We start from the raw sequence: 25,501 nt of genomic DNA, 5'->3' as shown, positions 1-25,501 counted from the left end.
GAGAGGAAAATAGCACACCAAGTGTCTAGAGTCAACTAGGGTGGCCATGGGCCTGAATCTACAGGCCTAAGCGGAGCAATGGAGGATAGAGGGGCTTGGAGTTGTCTCATCCACAGGGTCACTGTAAGTCAAGGTCGACTCGAGAGTAGCTAACAACAACACTTGGAGGATTGGGATGCATCTACACTGTAGAAATAATGAATTTTGACGTCACTTTAATTGCCATAGCTCCATCCGTTTTGATCTTCTGGAGAAGCAGGATACAAAATTATTATTATTATTATTATTATTATTATTATTATTATTATTATCCTACAGAATCCGGAGATTTGTACTTTTGTGAGGCACCACCACTTTTTGGGAGAGACATTTCACCTTGTGAAACTACAAATCCCAGGATTCCATAGTATGCCACTCAACTGCATTATTTCTACAATGTAGATACACTCTAGATGAAGAGTACAATAGTGAATTTATACACCTTTTTATGGAGATAGTGTTGTATCATGTTTGCAACAGTGGTTTAATATTAGAAGAGTGTACTACAAGGGGCCTTTGGCTCTACCACACATCTGTTATTCTGGTGTAGCTGCAAGAAGATCAGAACTCTAAAGTATAGTCCATGGTAAACTTATTTGGTAGAAACACGTCCACTTTGTAAACTGTGATTTCAAATTGTTTTGTTTCCATTACTCATAGTCAAGATAAACCATAGTTTGTTAAGTTTGAATAAGATGAAGATGCCAATAATTAAGAACAGTGAAAGCATCCCAGTTTCTCAAGGCTCTGCCAGAAAAGGAGTGGGAATCCATAAAACTGAGGATCTTTTAAGCTTGGTCTTGTAATGTGAAACTGTGATTTAGTCTTGTACCCAAGCCAGCCCCATCTGTTTTGTCTCTCCTGTCAAAGAGAGAAGTTTCATTTATTTATATCAGGAATATAATCCATGCTTGCCTGGTTCTTGTGTGACAGAGGCAGTTTCTTTCTTTCTTCACCTCTAAAATAATGAAACATTTTCCGTCAATCTTGTATTTATGAGAATTATTTTTGTGCAAATTGAAGAAATTGTATACATTGCACAAATTAAGTAACTAAACTATGACTGCTGTTGCTTCTTTGCACTGATTCCATTGTATATATCATGGTCATTATGTGCCTGTTGTGTGCATGTGTGCTTTGTTTTCAACAGGAAAAGGCACTACAGTAGTTGTGTGTAGAGAAGTTTTGAAGAATGGTGGAAACTTCTCAACATATTAATTCCCATATTGTTCCCATGCTGGCAGCAAAAGAATTAGATTGCCTTGATAGTCTGTTACAATGTGTTGACATATCATCTCTTATCAAGAAAAAGTAATTTAGTAACCTCTCTTCACATCAGTTAGAATTCAATTAATAAAAATGATATTAATACAATTAATTCCAGTAAAGCTACCTGTTCTGGTGTTTTGTTTTGTTTTAAATAGCTGGATATTGTTGAACTGATTCTGGGCTGTTTGCCAGTTAATTTCTTTGCTCAAAATACCAAGAATAGTGTGTAATTATGATATAACTATAATTAGTCAAAGCAAAATATTTGTCTGATAAATGTTAAATAGGTAAAAAAAAGTTCTAATATCTTTGGTGTGTTTATCCGGTGCATTTATAGAAAGCTGTATGTGCCATTGCAATTTAATAGAGGGATTGTGAGGATTGAGCATATGGCAACCAGAAACTCATCTAAAACACTTCTGAATTAATCTTTGTTAATCAACATTAAATACAGTGATACTTTCAAAGTAATTGCTACTTTTTAAAAAGATGTTTCATTCTCTTCCTTTAGGAATGGCAAAATTCTATTCAGAAGAATGCAGGACTTGCTTTTATTGAGCTCATCAATGAAGGAAGGTAATTAATTTTAAATCTCTTGGACAAGGAGTCATTTTGTATCTAATTCCATTGGGCAATAATACTTTCACCATCTGCTCCAAGAATACTAGAGGAAGAATTATTTTAATTAAACAGTTTTACTGTGGAAACGTTTTGAATGTAAAAACTCAACTTGTTAATACGTAAAACGTTGAAATCAGCTTTTAATATCTGAGAATACTTATGAAATAGTTTATCTGAGATTTTAGCTACCATCTTATTTAAGCAGCTAAAGTATTTTTACAGATAGAATCTAAGAAACTCAATCTGGAAATCCATCTGTCACTCCATCTGTTTTGGAGTACCTTCTTCATAGTACAATAAAGTATATTTATGCAGTTAATGAAGGAATACAGTTTTTATCATTCTTCATGCTAGCTTGGGATATGTGGTATTTTAATATAAAATAGTCACATTATGTGTTCTGAAATGAAATCTTAAGATTCAATCTGGCTGCTTTATTTATTTTAAATTTTATGGAATGTGCCATGTACTCCCAAATAACAGTAATTTTAATGTGGATGCTACTTAAGACTTTCTCTTCCGCAAGTGTGACATCTCTTTTGCTAAATCTTGTTACCTTTCCATGCAAAAGTCCTCAAAATATTACAGTATGATTGATAAATTGCTTCTGTCTGTGTGGATTTACTGCACACAGAAGAGATCAGTGTCTGTTGTACTCTAACATTATTAGAAATATTTATATATAAGAGCAAAATATGTATGGGCTAAACATAGAAATCTGTTTCCCCATTATGTTATGAAATGAACTTAGTGTTTCTACCATTTATCAAGTGGGAGATTTTTTGCATAATTTTTAACTTAGAACAGTCTTCTCTGATGATACAATCAGTTTTATTGTACACCTGATAACTGTATTGTGAACATTGAACAGAATGTTGCTTTCCTTATTATGAATACTTATAGCGATGTGTAACTTTTAAGGAACTATGTTTATGATTCTTCTGGTGTGTGTATAAATAAATGAACACAGAAGCTCTCTATCCCCACCCCCAAAATGAATTTTAACCATTATATATTTGTGATCATGTGATCATTTCCTTTGCTGAAATTCTAGTGTCTTTGTCATGCATTTTGGTTTTGCCCTTCTGATGTCAAAGAGAAAATTGTTATAAATATTTATTCTTCTTAATAGCTAAAGTTTGAATGCAGTTCATCAATCATAGGTAGAGAATGCAATTGTGCTGTTGTCAACAATTAACAGGACATAAACAGTTGATGAATGTGCAGTAGAATTAAAGTGCTCCCTTGAACAGCCTGAAATTATAAACTGGATCATTTAGAAGAATCTAACAAAGGAGCATTATAATTAAAACAAAACAAGGTTAATGGAATGTAAAATTGCATATAATTACTATGCAATTATGACTGAATTTTAAATTGTGAATTGAAGAACAGTGCAAAAGAATTTGTGAATTGGATTTGGGCTCCATGTCCAGTTAGTTTTAAAATGTGAATAAGGCTGGCTGCATAATTGGATGTAGTCTTTTATAAAACAGAAATCTTTGGGTTGCAAGCAACACTCGTCATAAAAATTAGCTTTTCAGTATTATAAATAAGCCAAATATGAATACTTTTGCCCAGATCCAATAAACTCTTTTAGGTATTCTCAAAGTGTTCAGCATGCCCAGTAGAGCATATTTATTACTTCCTTTGAAAAAGGATGACCATGCCATTTCTCACAGTGCTTGTGAATCTCCTGCTTGAGTTTCAAATTACGGTAGTTTTGCTATGTCATGAGAGGCTCCAGTGTGACAACACACAATCAAATCACCTTTGAATTATTGGAATTTGTTGCAGGATTCTATGTCCCATATAAAGATTTATAGCTTGCTCTACTGATATGGGTATGAGTATGGATAGCCATACTAACAGGATTAAACTGCATTCTATTCAAGGGTACATCCCATTGAGTTCAGTGGAGCTTGCTCAAGGATGTCAGTATCAGTTTGCAACCCAAAGTTCCCCAAAAAGGTCCTAATGAAATTTTCATAATGTTTTTGAACAATTGACCATGAGGCCATAACAAAAAGCTATTTTTGAAACTCATGTTTCAAAAGCAGCTTGCCATAGTCCAGGGTCTGTTATTATTAAATAATAGCAGTTTAAGAATCTCCTTGGGCTGTCAGAAATACTGTACTTCCATTGTTAGTTGGACTCTGGTTATGGGGATTTTTTAAAAAAATAAATTGTATCCAGATTTTTTGGCATTGTTTAATATTAGTTCTTTGTTTCCACCATTATCTTCATTTTAAAGGTGGTGTTTATAATATAATATATAATATTTAATGCAAAATTTGGAAAACTTTTAGGAGGAATGTGCAATGTATTTTTGAAGAACTAATTGCTGAGATCCTCTTTGCATTTGCACATGTACATTTACAAAGGCATGCTATACTTGTATGCTGAGTCATGTCCTATACTAGATAGGATTTGTAGGTAGATACATTAGCAGAAGTTTTCAAGATCAAGATAGAAAACATTAACAGGTACTCAGACAACTTACTGAGCAATAACAACCTATGATACAACCAATTAAAAACACTATGGGCTGCAAAACAAACTGTACGATGAAATTGAGGCAGCATCCACACTGCAGAAATAATCTAGCTTGACACCACTTTAATTACCATGGCTCAATACTATGAAATTCTGGGAATTGTAGTTTGTATATAAGAAAAAAGAAGACCTTGTTGGGTACATAGGCTGGCCAGATAGCTATAGGTTTATTTTTTTAAAAAAACTGGAAAACTAAAGTAGTGGTGCTCAGTTTCTGAACCTTTTGATGTTTTAGAATTCCATTCCTGCGGTCTTTAGGCAACATGCCCAGTAGTCAGGGATTATGGGAGCTGAAGGTAACAGCAAAGGTAGCTAGCATCGCCAGTGGTGAGGGCTGCTGAGAGACAGGCCTGTTATCATCTGGCCCATCCATGGTGTAAAAAGCAGAATCTAAGGTGGGGGGAAATGGCTATTTAAGGCGGGATACAGACCGCCCCTTTGGAGTGGCCTGCACCCATCCCTTTCCCCGACGGATCAGGGCCTCAGCTGCCACAGCAGCAGCTCTGGAGGCCCTGATCTGTCACATTTCCTGGCCTCAGGGAAGCAGCAAAATGCTGCTTCCCCGCGGACTGGAAAGGGGTGTCCTTGAGGCTTCATGCCCCAAGGACACCCTGAAAGTGGCGGGGGAAGGGAGAAAGGGGCCGCTTGGGCCCTTCCTCTCTGTATCGCTGGCGCGTCCGTTTAAAGGCCGCGCCAGTGATATGCACAGTGGAAGGAGCTCCAAAACGGAGCTCCTTCTGGCACCGCTGAAAGGGTACCACAAGCACCCTACAGCGGCGCCAAGGCATAACAGCTGCACCGCACCGTTTGGACATGGCATGGCCGTTACGTCAAAATAGTTGTGCTCATGTAGACAGGGTGCTGCCATTTTGACGTCCTGGCGACATACTAGGGTTGCGGGGCGTATATAAGCAACACCCCGAGGCAACCCTAGTACGTTGCCAGGACGTACTTAAAGGACCATCTGGACAGGGCCACAGTATCTATTTAAAGTCAATAAGGGTGAAATACTGCTTGAAACTATGTAGTACTTCAAAATATTTGAATATTCCTAGTGTCTTCAAGCATCTATCATAAATCAATCTCCAGTTCCTGCTAAGGGGAATGAGAAGATTCTGAGCTAGAATCTAAAGCTGAATCCACACTGCAGAAATAATCCAGTCTGATACCACTTTAACTGCTATAGCTCAATGCTATGGAATCCAGGGAACTGTAGTCTTATAAAATATTTAGACTCATCTCTCAGGAAGCTCTGGTGCCACAACAAACTACAATTTCCAGAATCCCATATCACGGAGCCATAGCAGTTAAAAGTGGTGTCAAACTGGATTATTTCTGCAGGGAGGATGCAGCTTTGGAGATTATTTCTACAACAATATTGTAGCTATCTGTGGGTCATAACACCATTTTTTTTTGCAAGAATCTCCTTCTATTGAACCCTGGAGTGATGCTGTGACAAGGGATGTTGGACAGGAGCCTAGCTGTTTCATTTGTATGTCAACATGATACCAAGTAGATATCTGATCTTGTTTAGTGATTGTCCCTTCACATGACTAGTAATCACATGGGATCAACTCTTGTGCCGTTTCTACAACAACAGCTGTAGTAACCCTGCCCACATTCTGCAGTCAGTGTTTTAGGGTTGTGTCAGCAGAGGGAAATCAACTAAAAGTTCAGAGGCATGCAGATTATGTAGTGAAGGCTATCACCGATAAAAGGGCAAGTAGTTTGGTAAAACTACTACTTCAGTAGGCAACCATTTTTATGCATTTTGTTTATAGTAGCTGATCTTTGACCAGCATGGTTGATTATGGTAACAGAGTACACATTATAAAGAAGGAAGCTTCAAGCCCAGAATATTAGTTTTTCCACAGCTAAGAAAATTATTCAGAAATTTCTGCCTTTGAAGAACAAATATACAAAAGCAGGATTTTCAAAGCAGTCATCTATTGGTTTAAATCTGCTTCTGCTGAAGTCTGTGATAACACATTTATTATGTTCAGTTGGATCAGTCTTTTAAGCATGTATTAAACACTTAAATTTCCTCCAAAGAATAGGGTTGGTTTTTCTTTAAGGATAAGTGAAGGAGGAAAAGAAGACATGATTTCAATACTGCTTGATTATGTATAATGGGATTTTTTTTAAAAGAAAGTTTTATAGTTCATATTGTCATTACCATGTAGTGATGGACAGATCTAGGAAAGTGTAAAACACAAGGTATCTGTAATGTGTCTATGACTGCCTTTTTCAGGATAAGCAGATGCCACAATTGAAAAACCCTTCTTCTAAACAACTGATGCTTAGTGATGGCAATAAATTGAATATATTGTTTCTGCTGATTGATTTTCTCTGATGTTACAGAGCAATTTATTATCACATTATTTTTCCTATAAATGTAAATAAACTTTATTTAAAGTATTAAATCAGATATATGAAACATTTTAATGAAAATGTACTGAGACTTAGTTCAGTAAACTTTTCTTCTCTAGATTATTGTGTCATGCAATGAAGGACCACATTGTACGTGTTGCAAATGAGGCAGAGTTCATTTTGAATAGGCAAAGAGCAGAAGATGTACACAAACATGCAGAATTTGAGGTATGTGTTAACAGTTCATGAAATCTTGCTTTCTTAGATATCCTCTGCACTGTACCCTCATAAAATACAGAAATTATACTATGAACATATCAAAAACAGTATTTTAAAATCATAGCACATGTCCACATGAGACACACATTTATTTGTGTTTTCCCCTTTCTTAAAATCCCAGAAATTATTTACAGCACCCCTTTTATTAGCAGGACTATTGATACAGCAGTTTCTAAAAAGTAATTTTTTTTCTGGTATTGATAATGCAACATTCATTCTGGGACAACTGCTTTAATTTTCATCTGGCATTGATATATTGATCTGGATCTAGACTTGGAACAGAACCATCAAAATGAATGGAACATGAGTTTGTAATGAATAGCAAGTCCCATTGATTTTATTGCACCTCCTGCAAATATATGAATCTAATCTGTTGCCTTTTAGAATCAGTTGCTTTATCTGTTGTTTTAAAATGTAGCCACTTGTGAATTATGATTAACAGGCAGTACACATATCTGTTTGTGTGTGCATGTGTAATTGAAATACTCATGCTTAGATAATAATTTGCAATAATTTTTGTATGTATTTGTCAGCGGTTGTTTAGCAAAGTACCATCCTTCGAATCAGTTGTGCTCATATTATTTGATCGCTTGAGCAAGTTTCTGCAATGCTATACAGCAAATCACCTTTGAAACTCAATAGCTTCTTAGTGGCAGTCTCCTGTTCAAAGTCATAACACATTCTCCTATTAAAAATTGATCATTTTAATAGCTAATTTCATTTTTTAAATAAAACTGAGGAAATACACTAAATTAACCAGACATGATTTACAACAAAGGATTTTTCCATACATGCTGTAAAAATGCCAGATGTCAGAGTGTGGTTCAGAAAAGAAAGAGGCACTATGGATCATGTTAAAAATGCATGTTGATATAAATGCATGTTGATATAAATCAACCTTTGCTTCATAGATTATAGCAAAGCCTTTGCTTAGGTTGATCATGATAAATTATGGATAATTTTAATTGTCCCAGTGCCTAAACTGTACTCTGGAGAAGAAGCCACTGTCAGGACAGAAAGAGGAGAAATAGAATGATTTCCATTTGGCAAGTGGTTCAGAGGATGCTGCATTATACAATCATATCTAATTTGTACAGAGAACATATAAGGAAACTCAGATTAGATTTAGAAGGAAAGGTTGTTGAGTTAGAGGAAGAACTATCAACAAAATTTGAAATTACCAAAGTTAAGAAAGTGCAAAAGCAGCATTATAGTTGAAAATTAGGAAAACAAATTAAGTTCAATAAATTTAGTCAGGATCCAACCGTATATCCATAGATAATACCAGCATTGACATTTCAAACCTTTCTTTATTGGAAAACATTTTGAAATATAATTTTGAAACAATGGAAAAAGTACTGTAGCCAACAATTGAATCTTAAACCTCAAACCAGCTATCTAGAGGGGGTTAGATCAGCATAAAAATCTGCCCGTGGAGAAGTGGACTTGGCCACCAGAGAAGGAAGCCACATTGACTCCTGTGCTGAGAGAAAGATGGGAAATAAATAATTAATAGCCCAACATAGAGATTCCTTCTATACTCAGATAGGTGTGAGTCTGATGTTGTGGCTATCACAGTCCTGGTGTGGTGGCAGAACAAAAATGACCTTGGCTTTGCTAGGTCTAAGACCCGTTTCATCATCACAATGGCCCCAGAATCAACACTCTGTCAATTTCAGCTTGAATTGGTATTCAGCTGGTTCATACATGAAGATGCGGTCTGCCCAGTAGACTGGACCTGAACCATATAGGGCTTTATAGGTCATAACCAGAACTTTGAATTGTGCCAGGAAACAAACTGGCAGCCAGTGGAGATGTTTCAAGAGGGGCATTATGTGGTCTCTGTAAATTGCCACCATTAACAGCCTGGCTGCTGCTCTTTGAACCAGCTGACTTTTCTGAACATTCTTCAAAGGCAGCCCCAAGTAGAGCACTGCTGTTACGGTAGTCTAAACAGGATGTAACCAAGGTTTCTTCTTCGTGGTCTCTGCGAATCATACAAATGGGTTTCACTGCGCCTGCGCAGTGTTGTTCGGAAACTTCTGGAATCACTAGGCAAAGTTCACTTTGCAACATATAAAAACTTTTTGGCGGTAACCCCGCCCACCCGTTATAAGGCCCCTGCCTTCCCGCTCTTTCCCCAGTTCCTTTTTTCCGCCGCGCTAGCTGCTTCAGGGAACTTCGCTCGCTCTTTAGCTTGATTGGAATCACTGTGTTTTTGACCATTCGTTGTCTCCCGCCCCTGATAACTTCGGACTCTCAGCTTGTTGACCTCGATTTTGGACTTTCCCTCCGCTTTTGTTTCTTCGGAAAGGTCTCCAGCACCTTTCAAAGTGTGACGTTGCGGAGACAAGGTGCATCCGGGAAAGGACCACGATCCGAAGACTTGTCCACTCTGCAAGCCCCTCTCTTCGCAGGCTCGGAAGAATTGTGAGTCCTGGCTGACTTTGGCCATCGACCAGGGCAAGACCCATGGGGGGGGCCTCTCTTCATCGTCGGCTCCCTCGGCTACGCCGCCTGCTTCTTCTTCCCGGGCCAGCGTGTCCAGCGTGGTGTCTGCCCACCAGTGGCTGAATCGTCCACCACCGCCGATGTGGCCAGTGGTTCATTCAGACCCAGTGCCACCAACAAACCCTCCGAGCGCCCCCAAAAAACGTCGGAGACTGAAGGTTTCGAGCCCAGGACAGAGTCCAGGAGGAGGGCGTCCCTGGAGGGCTCACGCTCGAAGGATCGAGCGGATGTGGCCCGTGGTTCATTCAAACCCAGTGCCACCAACAAACCCTCCAAGCGCCCCCACATAACGTCGGGGACTGAGGGTTCCGAGTCCAAGACGGAGTCCGGGAGGAAGGCATCCCCGGAGGGCTCGCGCTCGAAGGATCGAGCGGATGTGGCCCGTGGTTCATTCAAACCCAGTGCCACCAACAAACCCTCCAAGCGCCCCACATACGTCAGGGACTGAGGGTTTCGAGCCCAGGATGGAGCCCGGGACAAAGGCGTCCTCGGTGGGCTCGCGCTCGAAGGATCGAGCAGATGTGGCCCATGGTTCATTCAAACCCAGCGCCACCAACAGACCCTCCAAGTGCCCCCACATAACGCCGGGGACTGAGGGTTTCGAGCCCAAGGCCAAGTCCGGGATGAAGGCATCCTCGGAGGCTTCGTGCTCGAAGGAACGAGCGGATGCGGAGGCCCTGGCCGTGCCGGTCCCAAGGCCAAGTCCGGGATGAAGGCATCCTCGGAGGCTTCGTGCTCGAAGGAATGAGCGGATGCGGAGGCCCTGGCCGTGCCGGTCCCATCCTCCAAGGCGTCATCGAAGGCGTCCCGACACGCCTCCAAGCCGCCCAAGACGGGGGCACCCTGGGTGCCATCAATGAACACCGCACCGGAGGACGGGGGCAAGGCGACCAAGCCTCAGCCTTCAGGGATCATTGTCCTGTCAGACCTGCCGGGCAATCCCTTCCCCCCTCCCCGAGGAGCGGGGCGAGATGCCGGGATCCTCTAAGAAGAGGCACTCTGAAGGGGCTTTGGACGACTCCATGCCCAAGAGGCCCGAATCCACCCGGTACCAGGTGAGTCAGTGGCGTCCTCCAAGGGCGAGGAGCGCGCTTCGCACAAGACGCGCTCTCCAGCCAAAAGGACTCCGACTCCGGTTTCTTCTCGCCCGAGGGAGTCGCCGGCATCGTATGCGGTTTCCACAATCGACTCCCCGCTGCCTTCGACTGTGGAATTTGTCCGCGTCAATGCGGAGATGGCCAGACCTCCATGGAGGGCGTCCTTCCCTCTGACTGTTCACTCAGGCGAGGATGAACCGTCTGATGAGGATCCTTCAGAAGATTCACGAGGCTGAATCTCCGTCTTATGGCCCCTGACAGAGGGAAGCCCCCGGTGTCGCATGCGAGGGCTTCAACATCCGAGCCGTAGCGGCCCGCTCTGGAATCGGCAGCTTTCAGCTTCCGACACGTCCCCCACGCAAGTCCAGGTGCCGGATCTCCCACTGGCATCAGACACCACCTCTGAGCCAGAAATCTTGTCATGTTCGGAGGACCCATCAGACGATGAGGCCTCCATCCAGGCTTCTCCTCAGAGGTTGCATCACCTTGAGCCTTCTTTTCCCACCGGTGATGGCCGCTCTTTCAACGAACACATCATCAAGATGCCAAGATCCCTGGACATTGGGCTTTTCCTCCCCGAGGAGAAAGCTCACGACCCAGTCGAACACAGGGTGCACGGCCGTGTACCGTCCCCGCCATCCATCCCGCTGCTGCCGTCCCTGGAGACCTTCGTCAGGCGGCCCTGAGAGGTGCCGGCCTCCTTGGTGAGATTGTCCCGCAGGATTGAATCCCTGTACCAGATCTCTCCATCCAGCGGTTTCTGGTTGACCGGCCACCCCAAACAAAATTCGGCGATAGTCGAAGGGACACAGCAGACCTTCAGATGGCTCTGTGCCGTGCATGGCTGCATTGATCTGACCTGAACACCAACGTCAGAACAGCTATTGAGGACATGCCACTTCACGGCTCTGGTCTCTGTCACGCTGAGACCGACGAGCGCCTGAACCGCAATTTCAGGATGAAGGCAGCAGCCAAGAACCACGGGATGTCGTCGGCCTCCATCTCGCCCGGCCAGAAGAGACAGCGACCGTGGCAGCCCCAAGGTCGGTCGCATCGGTCTTTCCAGCAAGACCGACAGTCTCAGCAGCAGGACTCCCAGAGGTAGCGTTACCCCTCTCAGTCTTCCTCCTCCTCTGGCCGTCACAACGCACACACACACACACCCGGTATCGGAAGTCCCGCCATCAGGATACCGACCGGGGGAAGAAGAGAACCCGAGGGGTTCCTCCGCACTTCGTCTCCCTCCCCTCCGGTTCTCAGACATCTTGAGGCTTTCCCACTACCGCCGGTTCCAGATGGTAACCTTGGCCTCTATTCGGCCTCTACTCCACCAAGGCCGGTGGTTCGCGATGTTCGACCTGGGGGAAGCCCACTTCCACATCGGAAGTCGAGAGTCTCACCGGAGATCCCTCGCCCTCGCCGTCGGCTTCACCGCGTACCACTGCAATGTACTTCCCTTCAGCCTAGCCACGGCCCCGAGGGCCCTCACAAAGTGCATGGCTCCAGTGGTGGTATACCTCCATCAGAGGGGTTACAGAGTCTTTCATATCTCGGCGACTGTTGTTGCCGCCAACTCACAGTGGGATTACCAGGAGACAGTCCCATTCGCCTTGCACCCTGGGCGCCCCTCGGCCTGATTGCCTCCGAGGAAAAGCCACTACACACCAGCCAGGCAGGCTAAGTTCATCGGGGCCATCCCCAACTCCGAAGGATGCTCCGACCTTCCCCCTCCGGACCCTTTCAGGCGTTGGCAGCTTCACAAAGCCTTGCATCTCCCACAGAAAGGTGAGACGTCCAGGTAGCCCTAGGCCACATGGCGTTGACAACGTTCGTGACGCCGTGGGCAAGGCTTCGCCTCCGCCCCCTTCAGGCCTGTTTCCTCTCGGTCCCCTCAGTCTTCAGACTGATGGAGGACTCCCCGACCAGGTATCTCACGGTACTGAGGCCAATGGCCGCTTCTCTGAGATGGTTGTTGGCTTGCTTCAACGTCTCCATCAAAATGCCCTTCCAGCAACCCCAGCCTCAACTGACTTTGACAACAGATGTTCCCCTGGAAGGCTGGGGCGCCCACCTGCTCGACCTTGTTGTCAAGGACAAGTGGTCCGCCCGGGACAAACGTTTCCACATCAACACGTTGGAAATGCTGGAAGCCGACAAGGCGTTGAGGGCATTCAAATCTGCTGTCGCGGACAAGGTGGTCCTCCTGAGAACAGACGGCACCACTGTGATGTATTACATCAACAAGCAGGGAGACTTCAGATCCAGGACCCTGCTCGAGTTAATTCTGCGTGTCTGGAGCTGGTTCATCCAGAGACAGATGCTCCTCTACGCAATTCACCTGCCAGGAGAGGACAGTGACCTGGCGGATTGCCTAACCAGATCTCCTCCGGTGCCACGAGTAGAGGCTCCATCCGGAGATGGTCAGCGACCTGTTCGACCGGTGGGGGACCCCCCCAAGTCGATTTCTTCGCGACCGAATGGAACAGCCACTGTCCCCAGTTCTGCTCCAGGAGGCGAATGGACGGATCCCTCGGAGCCGCGTTCGCCTTCCTTTGGATGGGAGAGCTGCTCTATGCCTTTCCTCCCTTCCCTCTCATCATCAGGGTGGTGTCCAAGATGACAACGGACCAATCGGATGTGATCCTGATCGCTCCGTGGTAACCGTGGCAGCCCTGGTTCGCGTCTCTTCTCCACCTCCAAGAGATGCTCCCTCCACCTCGACTTCCGTCTGGACCTGCTGTCGATCCAGGATGGCCAGATCCTCCACCCGGACATCGAGAGCCTGCCGCTGGTGGTCTGGAGAATCCAGCCCTAGCCTCACTGCCTGATGCGGTGAGGACTGTGACCCTGCCTATGCAGAAACCATACACCCAGCGGTCCTATGCCATTAAGTGGAGGAGGCTTAGCCTCTTCCTTGTAGAGGTTCCTTAGGAGATGTGCCAACCTGCACCCCCTTGGGTCAGTACTGCTACCAGCTGGAAGCCTGGAGGCGGTGCTGTCCGCTCTTCAATCCAAGCCTTTTGAACCGATGGCCACGATGGACTTGAGATTGTTGACTTGGAAGACTGCCTTCCTTGGGGTCATCACCTCCGCCCGCTGTGCGGGCGACCTCTGTGCCTTGCGGAGGGACCAGCCCTTCCTTAAGTTTACAAGGATTAGGTAGTCCTCCGGTCAGACATTACTTTCTTGCCCAAAGTACTGCCTGCTTCCCACATGGGCCAAGACATTGTGTTGCCTACTCCGGCGTCCAGCCCGACTTTGGACGCAGAGTGAAGCCTGCACTCTCTTGATGCCAGGAAGGCGCTGGTTTTTCACTTGGACATAACCGCTGCCTCCAGTCGGTCCGAGAGATCCTCTCTGTGCTACTCGGAACCAATGAAGAGGTTGCCTGTGTCCGCGCAGAGTTTTTTCCAATGGGTGGCTGGTACCATCCACCTCTGCTATGAACTGTTGGGTAACCACTCCCTGACAGGGCTCGGTCACACTCCACAAGGGCAGTGTCACAATCCTCAGCATCCCTGTCGTGGATTCCCTTAGAGGATGTCTGCAAGACTGTTGTCTGGTCCCAGCCTCTGACTTTCATAAGGCATTACAGGCTGGACACCAGGGCCATCCTAGACGCAGCTTTCGGGAGGGCTGTGTTGGTCTCAGGGTTGCATTGGTTGCACCACTGATGATGTTTCTTTACAAGGTCATGTAAATTATGCCACTGTTTTTACATTCCTGTTGAATGTTAGTTTGCACAAATTGCCATGGGATTGGTCTTGCATGACCTTACGTTCCCTTCTCAGGTTCTGCAATGTTATGGCTGTGTTGAGGTGTTTGTGCACAAACAAAGACTGACTCTTTTATGGTTCAAGGTTTTTATTGTGTCAATAATATACCTTGGTTACCATAGCTTTGGTTTCAGGACACTCCCTCCGCCGCATACCTAAGCTTGTCAGTCTAAACCCATTTGTATGATTCGCAGAGACCACGAAGAAGAAGGACAGGTTGCTTACCTGTAACGGTATTTCTTCGAGTGGTCATCTGCGAATACATAGAAATCCCACCCGTCCATCCCCTCAGTGTCCTGCTCTTATTGGCTCTTTCCATCGCCTGCTTGGCGGAAAAATTGCGGAACTGGGGAAAGAGCGAGAAGGCAGGGGCCTTATAACGGGTGGGCGGGGTTACCGCCAAAAAGTTTCTATATGTTGCAAAGTGAACTTTGCCTAGTGATTCCAGAAGTTTCCGAACAGCACTGCGCAGGCGCAGTGAAACCCATTTGTATGTATTCGCAGATGACCACTCGAAGAAATACCGTTACAGGTAAGCAACCTGTCCATGTACCACCGAGACCAGATCTGGCGTCTCAAGGAACGGGCACAGCTGGTGCACAAGTTTTAAATGTACAAAAGCACTCCTGGTCACTGCAGAGACCTGGGCTTCCAAGTTCAGATCTGAGTCCAGGAATATCCCAAACTGCAAACCTGTGTCTTCAGGAGGAGTGTAACTCCATCTAACACAAGCTCTATCCCTATTTCCTGGTCTGCATTCCAACTGACCAGAATCACTTCTGTCTTGTCTGTATTAAATTTCAATTTGTTTGCCCTCATCTAGTCCAGTGTTGATGACAAACACTGATTTAGGACCAGGACAGTCTCTTTGGATTGAGGTGGAAAGGAGTAGTAGAGTTGAGTGTCATCCGCATATTGATAGCACCTCACCCCAAAACTCTGGATGACCTCTTCCATCAGCTTCGTGTATTATGTTAAATAGCATAGGGGACAACCCAGAGCCCTGAGGGACCCCACAGGTCAATGGCCAGGGGGTTGAGCAGGAGTCCCCCAGCACCACCTTCTGAGTTTGCTCCTCAAGGAAGGAATGGAGCCACTGTAAAACAGTACCTTCAAACCCCATCCCAGAGAGATGGTTAATACTATTAAAAGCTCCTGAGAGGTCCTGCAGAAGTAACAGGGACACACTCCCTCTGTCCAGTTTCCTGCATAGGTCATCCACCAAGGTGACGAAGGCCTGAAACCAGATTGAAATGGGTCTAGATAATCATTTTCATCCAGAAAACCCTGGAGTTGAGAAGCCACCACATGTTTCAATACCTTGCCCAAAAATGGTAGGTCGGACACTGGCATAGGACATAGTTCCTGCCATTGAATCAAGGGATCCCACAAAAGTGCTGTCTTCTTCCTGTCCTGGCTGGTATGAGCCAGCAGGAATTTAGAAAGGATAGAACAACTGCCACTTTGCTCCTACTTAGAATTGCTTTCTATCCTTGTAAGATAGTAACAGTTTATTTTTGTAATAAAATGCCACATAAGACTGAGAGTAAATAAGAGGGGGTTTGAGGATCAGTTGGCAAGCTGTCTAAACTATACTTCAGTCATCCTATTTTTCTTCTTTGCCATAGACTGGAAACAGATCTTTGTCTTATATTTTCTTCCTCAATATGTATAACCTTTACTTTATTCTGTCATCCAAGACAGCAGTCACTTGTCATATGGGATTGCAACAAATATATTACCAAGCATATTGTGGATATTTTGAGTTTAAAGTTTTAAAAATTCACATTTACAATTAAGTGTATGTCAAGCTGAAGTTTCATATTGCTTCAATAGTAAATAACATTTGATATTTATCAGAGCATCATGTAGTAAACTAAGATGACAGTAGAAGATTGAGTTATCTGCCCTTTGAAGAATTTGTTGCGGTATAAGATCTGTCAGAATCCAAGACAAAATGAGAATATTCAATTATCTTCCAGTCTCAGTTAGCAAATACAATTTAGAATATTAACCAAATTCCCTTAAGGGGAAACCTTAAGTCAATTTTCTAGTAAGGAAACCAAGACCTTTCTCAAATGTGAGATTCTTTAAAAAGAAATTGTTATCTTCATATATTTCAAAAATGTGATACATGTCTAGGCAGTATAAACATAGCATTTTAACAAATATTAAGGACAGGTTCTAAATAGACACAAGTAGAGATTTTATCTATGCATCTGGCCGTTTGAAATGCCTTATTCCTCAGCAGTCATTGTGGCCTCAATTATGTTGTTCCAGAAAGACACATATATCTTGATTCACATACACATAATTCTTGGTATTTGTGGATAAATGGGCAGGCATACAATTGTCTGACCTGAAAGTGCACTCTTACTTTGCATACTTTTGAACCATCTTTGTGTGTCTACTTTGTGCATTCATCTTGCTTGCCTTTTGATGGCAACAAAGGAAATAATCTAGATATGTAAAATTTACTTAATTACTTTGCTTCTCAAACTATCATTTTCATCATAAAAAAGCCTTTAGCCAATATACAAAAGTAATTACCATATATATATCCCCTCCCGGATAACCTTGTTTAATGCTGGATTAGTTGTAAAGGTACACAATCTCTCTGTGTTTATGTTACATAACATCTGGTTTTTTTGCACAAATGTTATTGAGAAAAGTCCAGTTATTCAAGAAGCTCTGTTTCACAATTAACAGCCATTCATTCTGTTAGTTGCTCAGAATGAAAAATGAAAATCTGATTTAACTGTCCAATGAGCTGATGAAATATTAACCTCATTACTGAAGAAGATCATTGTACTAATTGGTGCTTCTTGGTACAAGAAGATAAATTGAACAATTAATTAACCCCATAATGACTGTATTTTTACAATAAATTTAACTACAATTGTGTATGTCTGAATGGGTTAAATATGCTGTATTGGTACATAATGCAAAGATGCCATTTTTCTACTTGGTATACTATAAATTCAAGTAAATTAAAAACTATTAAGATGAAAAAATAGAATAAAAACTACTTTTAATTTACCCTATAAGTTATCAAATAGGAGTTGTGGACATTTTATTTGTCAAGGGGCATTCCCTCAGGGACAGTCTGTCAGGTTTGCACAGTGACCCTGGATAGTGCCCAAGACAGAACTGGATGGGACCTAGGGATATAAAAATACTCATGAATTTTCTCATCTCCAACAACCAGTTTTTTCATCTTGACATATCCAAAACAATTCTGAGAACCAGGAAGAAAATTGTTAACTGTTGCAAAAAAATTCACACAGTGATTTGAATTCACATTTTGTTCCTGTCTTGTTTTCATTGAAAAGAAGCCAATTGATCAAAACAATCAGTTGGAGCAGGATTTTTTTTAAAATCTACCAGTAATCATCTCTCTCTCTCTCTCTCTCTCTCTCTCTCCCCACAATACAAAACTTTTTAGTTGAGTGTGTACTTCTAGTCTAGAGTTGGATAACATTCACACCATAGTGAGTCTTTTGTGCATAAATATAGGTTTAGAGCCTAACATCTGAAATGTGAGATACCCGTTTCCTGTAGTACTCCCTATATACAACAAACTCTTAAGAGTTGGTGCCAACAGGGACTGCATGAAATCTGGTGCATAGGGCAATAGCCTGTACCAAGAGAATGGCCACATGTGTCACCCAAAGAGAGGAAATAGGACTTCTATCAAGAAGGAAAAGAAAGAAGGAAAGAAAGAAAGAGAGAAAGAAAGAAAGAAGGACAAGATGACAGATTTGTTTAAATTTTACATGTTTTAATATATACATACAGATGCAGTGTAGACACAGTTACTGTCATTTAAATAGAAAATAATACATCTCTCACCAAGCTAGGGAACCAGGTGATCTGTTTGCCTGCTTAGTCTACTATCCTAGCCTACTGCCTGCTCAATTTTTTATATTTCTTTATATTAAGGTGGATTTTGATTTCGCACCTATTCTTGATAGAAAATGACTTCTAATAGAGAGAGGACTGCCATCTGACAGTGCTTGGAGATAGCTATCCTCTATATAGGGTGGTACATGATCACTACAGATATCACAGTCACAAACACATAATTATGAATTTAAAATGTAGAATAGTAAAAATGGGGGAGATATTAGGTAAGCAACGACAACAAGAAGAGAATTTTGAGCAACTTTCTAAATCTCTATACAGAAAAATAATCATATTTTTTTCCTTCCAGTCACAGTGTGCCCAATATGCTGCTGACAGAAGGGAAGAGGAGAAGATGTGTGACCACCTTATCAGTGCAGCCAAGCATCGAGATCATGTTACAGCGAATCAGCTAAAGCAGAAAATACTGAATATCCTAACAAACAAGCATGGTGCCTGGGGAGCTGTATCTCATAGGTATGTTGTTAATCATCATAACATTACATGCTTCTGATCAAATATTTTAAATGTATCTGTTGTGTCTTTAGGTATGACTATTCAAAATGGTAAAATATAATAATAATAATAATTATTATTATTATTATTATTATTATTATTTATATCCCGCCTCTTCCGCTTTGAGGATCGAGGCGGGTAACAGCAAAGTGAATACAATACACAACAAGAAAAACAACAGGTCCCACAAGACCCCGACCCAATCCTCCCTCCCAACTATAAAATTAAACAGTAAAAAATGTTTAAAAAGTACATAACAATACATCAAAGTTAAAAAAACAAATCACAAATAAGAAACATAATAAAAGGAGGGGGATTCAATTGGTTCTGGACATTATCAATCGGGGAAGGCCTGCCGGAAGAGAAATGGTGTTCATGATCATGTGTCTTAGACATTGTTAAACCCTGTATATATTATAGTCTTGAACCATTCTAGTCTAGTATTATGAAATGGGTCTGTTGTCAGTTGTTGGGTTTGGGTTTCAGAAGTTGAGGTTCATTTGCTTTTTAAAAGCAAAATGTATGTGTATTCTTTCTGGAATACACATAGCAATAGCAAATACATTTCTATACTGCTTATCAGTGCACTTAAGCACTCCCTAAGCAGTTTACAAAGTGTAATCTAATTGCCCCCAAGAAGCTGGGTACTCATTTTAGCGACCTCAGAAGGATGCAAGCCTGAGTCGAGCTTGAGCCCTTTTGTTGGTATTGAACCTGCAAACTAATGGTTTGTGAGTGAGTGGCTGCAGTACAGGCGTTTAACCACTGCGCCATCAATTTGGACAATTGGATATCAAATTTGGACGATTGGCTATTTTGGTATCTTAAACATCTTTTCATCTTACCTCAAAAAATTTCACCTCTCCAGGTCTTCTGTATGTTGGCCAAGACTTGGTATTTTAGGAGAGCTTTTAAAGTGGCATTTAAAGTGAACTGTCAAAGTGTTCTGCTACTGTAACTTTTGTTTTTGTGATGATTGATTCATGTGTTCTGATACTGTAAGCTACCTTGAGTATTTTTGCCAAAAGGGAATGATATGATTCCTGTTCCCATTTTTAATTCTGCAGAATAAAATTATTTTCTTCATTCTGCTGACCATCTCTACAGTTTTAAACAATGTATGCAACAGAAACTGATAACAGAACAATAGCAGAAAAGGCTATTAAATGTAATATGTTAGCCAACCCTAATATATAATAGTGTTCAAATGCTACCTTATGTGCAACATTTAGGTGTGTCAGCTTTTTGAAATCTATGATTTGCCAAAGATATGCTGCTTCAGTTATGTTTGGGCTAGTAAACACATCCCACATCAGAATCCCTGGTTTTTACTATGAAGTGCCTTACATCTTTTGAACTCTGAGTGGTTTGTAAAAGATTTTACAAAATGTTAATTTCTTTTTTAAGAAATGTAGAACTGCCACTGAGTGCATAGCTCATCCTAAGAATACAATTCTGTTATCAAGTGGCTTCTTTAATCTCACAATTGAAAAGTGATTTGTAATTACAGCTGTAATGATATCAGTAGGACTGATATATTCTCCCCAAATACTCAGTTTTTCATTTATGGCCAGTACAGAAATTGTCTTGACTCTAGGAATTATTATCTTCTCTCATATATGTATATATGTTGAGGTTATCCTTGAACTTGAGGCTATCCTGGAACAAGATTTGAAATACAAGGCACCCTTCCCTTATGTAGGGGATCAGTTCCGGACACACACACCCCGCATGTAAAGGAAGTTCCGAGAATGCTCGAGCCCCATTTAAAACAATGGGGCTTGTGCACACAGCAACGGTATGGTGTATGTGCTGCAGGCGCACGCGTCATTGACTTTTATGACAAGCAGCTTTCAGCATAAGCTGAAAATCACATAAAGCACACCCACATATGATGTGGGCACACTGTACTACAAATTTAAGATACAGATAACTCACAAATCTTCTCTTTCCCTGTGGACTTTTAGAAGATAACCTGAAATTTTCTATTTTGAGATGGATGGACACTGATATTCTTGGATATGCCCCACCTTTTATCAATTGAAAAACATTACTATATAGCATAAAATCTTCACAGACTATGCATAGCTCTATTTCTTTTTTCTAATTTCTTAAAATGCTTTCAAATCATTTCCACCTTATGGTGACCTTAATACAAACCTATCACACAAATGTTCCTGTTATCAGCCCTGCCTCTGCTAAGTAATTTTTTTATTCTGTGGAATTGCAAAGAGAAAAAGGGAGGTTGTTTTGTAAAGGAAAATGCAACATGGGATATACAGTGAATGAAATAAAACATGTATGTGAGAGTCAGGATGACTCAGCAGAATCAATTAAGAGCCACACAGGTGTAGAAGGTAATGGAATTAAAAAGTCCTAAATGCCAAGGACAGAAATGTAAAGTGGATAATTGAACACACCTGAGAATTGTTAAGTGGTCAAGGCTGAGATGATGAAATCATTAATTCTGGGTAGAAACAAGAGAACCAATGAGAGTGGATGTACACGCCCACTGGGTGGAAACTGACAAGAGTGGGTGGTATGATCCAAGGACTATAATAATGGCTATGAATCCCAATGTATTGTGTGGGTAGTAGCAGTGGATAGTAGTAGTGAGGAGTATTGTTGTATTGGAGTTGTGTTGGATAGTTTTGGAGCTGTATATAGTAGAATAAAGTAGATCTTTTATATAAGACTACTGAGTTGTCTGGTGTCTTGGGTGAAGATACAAGAGCCAGCTGGATCCTGAAGAAGTGGGAAGACTTCTGTGGAAGCAAGAGTGAGAAGGCTTGGAGAGTTTGTCAGGGTCTTCAGCCTATTCTCTGTAACTCTGCTGCTTTAGAGCAAAGCTTTAACCACTGGCCAAAACTGGTCAGCGCCGGTGCGTAACAAGGTGGTGAGTTTGAGCCAGAGGTGAAGAGCTACAACTCCCATCATCCCTGACATGTTTATCTGTACAAAACTTACTTAAGTGGGGAGTGATCTTCACACCTCACTTCAGGTGCTATTATACTTTCCTCTACTTTGCTTCTGTTTTTATAAACCACAATAGTAGTCAGAAGGTTGATTGGAGCAGGAAAATGAGTCTGTTGAACAGGTAGTTGGAGCTGTTTTCAAAATGGAGCTCAGTGTAGGTATACATCCACATATATGACTACACAGATGATCACTTGAAGAACTACAGCTGCAAGTAAGCAGTCTTGTCTTTCTTTTGCTAATGTTGTAAATTTATTCAGAATTCTTCTAGATGTAGTGTTGAAAATATTCATGATTCCCAAAATAACATTGCCTGATTACAGAATATCTACCTGGTAGATAGTAAGATCCTGTTTGTTTTATTTGGTTTGTTTTCACACAAAGATATCCCACAAAGGAAAGGAGGATGACAGAGGTAATTGGGTTGGTTGTCTGGAGGGAACCCCAAGACTAAGGGAGCAAGGGTGAAATGGAGGAGTAATTTCAGAGAATAGACCTTTCCATGGTTGCAGGAGGCTGTGGTGAACAAGTTAATCATCAAGATATCAGTATTGTGACAACAGGTCAAGTCCATGAAGAGTTTTGAAAATAAGGTGATGATGCTTCTGTGGGATTTGAAAGTGGATTGAAAGGCAATATAAAGGTTTTAGGAGGATATTACAAAGTTAGGGAAATAGAGGTGCGTTACAGACCGCATAAAAGCGGCAGTCTGCCGGCGCTGCTGGTTGCTCCGCGAGGGAGCCGTAGGAGCCAAACGGCGCAGCTCCTGCGCGGAACAAAAAAGAAGCCCCAAAATGGCGCTTCTTCCCTTGGTGCAGTTATGACGCCGCGAGGTGCCAATGGCGCACTCGCGACATCATAAGCGACGCGTGACGTGCAAACGCTATGTGTCCGACACGTAATAATGGCGGCGCCTATGTGTATAGGGCGCCACCATTATTATGCCCCCGTTACGTGCTAGGGGTGAGGCCGGTGTGGACGCTAGGTCCCCGGCCAACCCCTAGCACATGCTGGGGGCGCCTCAAGAGCCCGTCTGTAACGGGCCAGAGTGTAGTTAATGAAGGTGAGATAATAGAGAAGTAATAAGAGAGATATTCAGAGATATACAGAGGGATATCATAGAGAGATATACAGGGATGCAGTGGCTTAGTGGTTAAGATGCCAGTTTTAATGATTGGAAGTTCAGAAGGTTGGCAGTTCAAGGCCCGAGTGCTGCACATTAGCTGAGCCCCTGCCACTAGTCCCAGCTTCTGCCAACCTAGCAGTTCGAAAGGATGCAAATGCAAGTAGATAGATAGGTACCAGTTCGGTGGGAAGGTAACAGCATTCAGTGAAGTTATGCTGGCCACATGACTATCAGAGTCATCTTCAGATAATGCTGGCTCTTCTGCTTAGTAATGGAAATGAGCACCATCTCCTGCAGTCAGTTACGACTAGACATTCATAAAGGGACTACCTTTACCTTTAATAAAAGAGAGAGGGTGGTAATTTTGTACAAGAGTAAAAGGAAAAGTGACACAGTGAAATGAGAGCAAGGAACCACAGAGAAATCTTGTTGAACTTATTAATGCAGTGTGTGGTTATGCTATCATGGTATAAGGCAGAGGAGACCTTGGGAGGAAAAATGTGGTTTGATCTTGGTTAATTTAAGCTTGGTCAGACTGAGCTTGAGATGCAAATGAGAGGCATCCAGCCAAAAACATCAGAGATGCACTTGGAGATATGAGTGTAAATTAGTGTCAAAATTCAAGTGTCCTTTGGGCTACTTGGACTCTGCTGGTTTTGACCCTATATATTATATTATAAGCTGAAAACGAGAACTGCTGCTCCTGTAGGCCTATAGAAGTAGCAATTCTTCTCCATAGCAAGGTGTGGGAGCTATACTTTATTTTGTTAGATTTTTTTTTAACTAGAAGCTATTTTTTTTCCTAAATGGAAGTGGCCAGCTGGGAAATAAACAGGATGAAGTTAGTGAAGGTGAGATAAGGGTTGCTCTTACGTTGAGTGGCTGCTGTGCCTTCCAGAGGATGGTGAGACCAGAAAAAAAAATGGCCTGTGGAACTCTGGAGCTTGCCCACTACAATCAAAATGCAGATGTTCTAGAGAACTTGGAAATGAATACATAGTAGGGTATAAAAGCTTAGTGCTGTAGTCCAAAGCACAGGCAGCAAATACACACATAAAAGTCATTACAGTATATACAATGTACAGTATAATTGTTTAGACAGTATCAAAAGCTAAATTTACTAATAGCTTACCTATTGCATGTCTCAGTGGTGGCTCTGTCATGTAACTCCAGCCTTTTCCTAAAGGCACAAACAGGTTGTTCCCTTCATGAATCTGTGTAGCATTCTCAGATGGGAAACATTCTACCAATCCTCTCCTTCTTGTGATGGAAAATATTAATTAATTGCTCATTTTGTGTGCCATCTGTCTGGTTGGTGGGATGCCCTTAACCAGTCAAATCACCTCTCTGCATATATGCACTAAATGGTTTCTTGTTTCCCTGGAAATCTTTGAGGACCTGTGTCTATGTTTTGAGGAACATAATTTTATAGGTTTAATATAGACTATGCATATATTTCTCTCTCTGTCTCTCTCTCTCTCTCTCTCTCTCTCTCTATATATATATATATATATATATATATATATATGCGCCAAGCTTTATAATAGTCAGTTGGACAGTTCCCTATTTTCTAAGCCTAAAGCAACTTTGCTGTGATTAACAACCCCAACTGGATGCCCTGATTAAAATGGCAACATGAAGCAAGCAACTTCCTCTACTTCCCCATGCTTGTGAGCCTTGAAAGGGAGATTCAAGAGGATCAAGCTGAATTTAAGAGTGTATAAAAGTATAATAATATAAACTCAGCTAGAATGGGAAAGTAAAGAAAGTTACTATCAGGTCCAGAAGAATTAGTAAGCATAGTCAATGAAGCTATAAAAGACAAGACATTTTTCTACTGAAATTGAAAGTCTCACCCAAATGAGGAATATAAAAAGGAACAACAAGTCTGGCAAAAGAAATGATAATACGGATGATGAATGAGTGGATACAAATTATGTCAAGTATGTTTTTTTAAAAAAAATTCCCAGATACCTATGCTGAAATTCAAAGATTTATGGAAGCTCAAATATACTGGTTCCTTTAACTACATCTATTTACTGATAAGGGCTACTATGAATCCAGATAGATAGAGAATGAAAGGCAAATTATTAAACGGAAGTTATTAGAGGCAGCTCAGCTGAAAGCAAAGGAAGCAGTGATCAAGAAAAGCCTAAATGAACAGTTATCATAAAAAACACACAATAATAAAAAAGGAGACAAAGCTATTCTAAACAGGACTATATGCTGGATGGAGAAAAATCTGTCAAATAAAATGTCAGATGAAAAGCATCCTGGCAGATAAAAAGAAGGGGAAAAAACCTGAAGGAATAGGAAGGAGTCTCACAAAAAAGGATGAGGTTAAGTAAATCCTAGCTCAAAATGAATTTGAATATTGAGCAGAGTACTGAAAGAAAATTATAGGAAAAAGAGGAAGCAAAAGTGGGGCAAGGGAGGAGAAAAGATTTAATAAAAGGAATAAA

General features: G+C 42.0%; 1 protein-coding gene across 4 annotated transcripts in view; it reads left to right on the top strand.

The window, feature by feature from the left end:
* The window catches only part of NBEA (neurobeachin), a 559,686-nt gene that overhangs the window by 253,857 nt on the left and 280,328 nt on the right, over positions 1-25,501 (top strand). For all 4 annotated transcript variants that reach the window (XM_089512505.1, XM_089512504.1, XM_089512507.1 and 1 more), the window contains 3 exons: positions 1,820-1,884; positions 6,975-7,083; positions 18,732-18,898. In XM_089512505.1, the coding sequence (XP_089368631.1) occupies positions 1,820-1,884; positions 6,975-7,083; positions 18,732-18,898 (341 nt within the window). The remainder of the gene's footprint in view (positions 1-1,819; positions 1,885-6,974; positions 7,084-18,731; positions 18,899-25,501) is intronic.

This window comes from Sceloporus occidentalis, unplaced genomic scaffold (genome assembly GCF_023333645.1).
Source record: "Sceloporus occidentalis isolate IW3139 unplaced genomic scaffold, rSceOcc1.0.p SCAF_2, whole genome shotgun sequence".
Lineage (NCBI taxonomy): Eukaryota > Metazoa > Chordata > Lepidosauria > Squamata > Phrynosomatidae > Sceloporus > Sceloporus occidentalis.
This window is presented reverse-complemented; position numbering and strand designations above follow the sequence as displayed.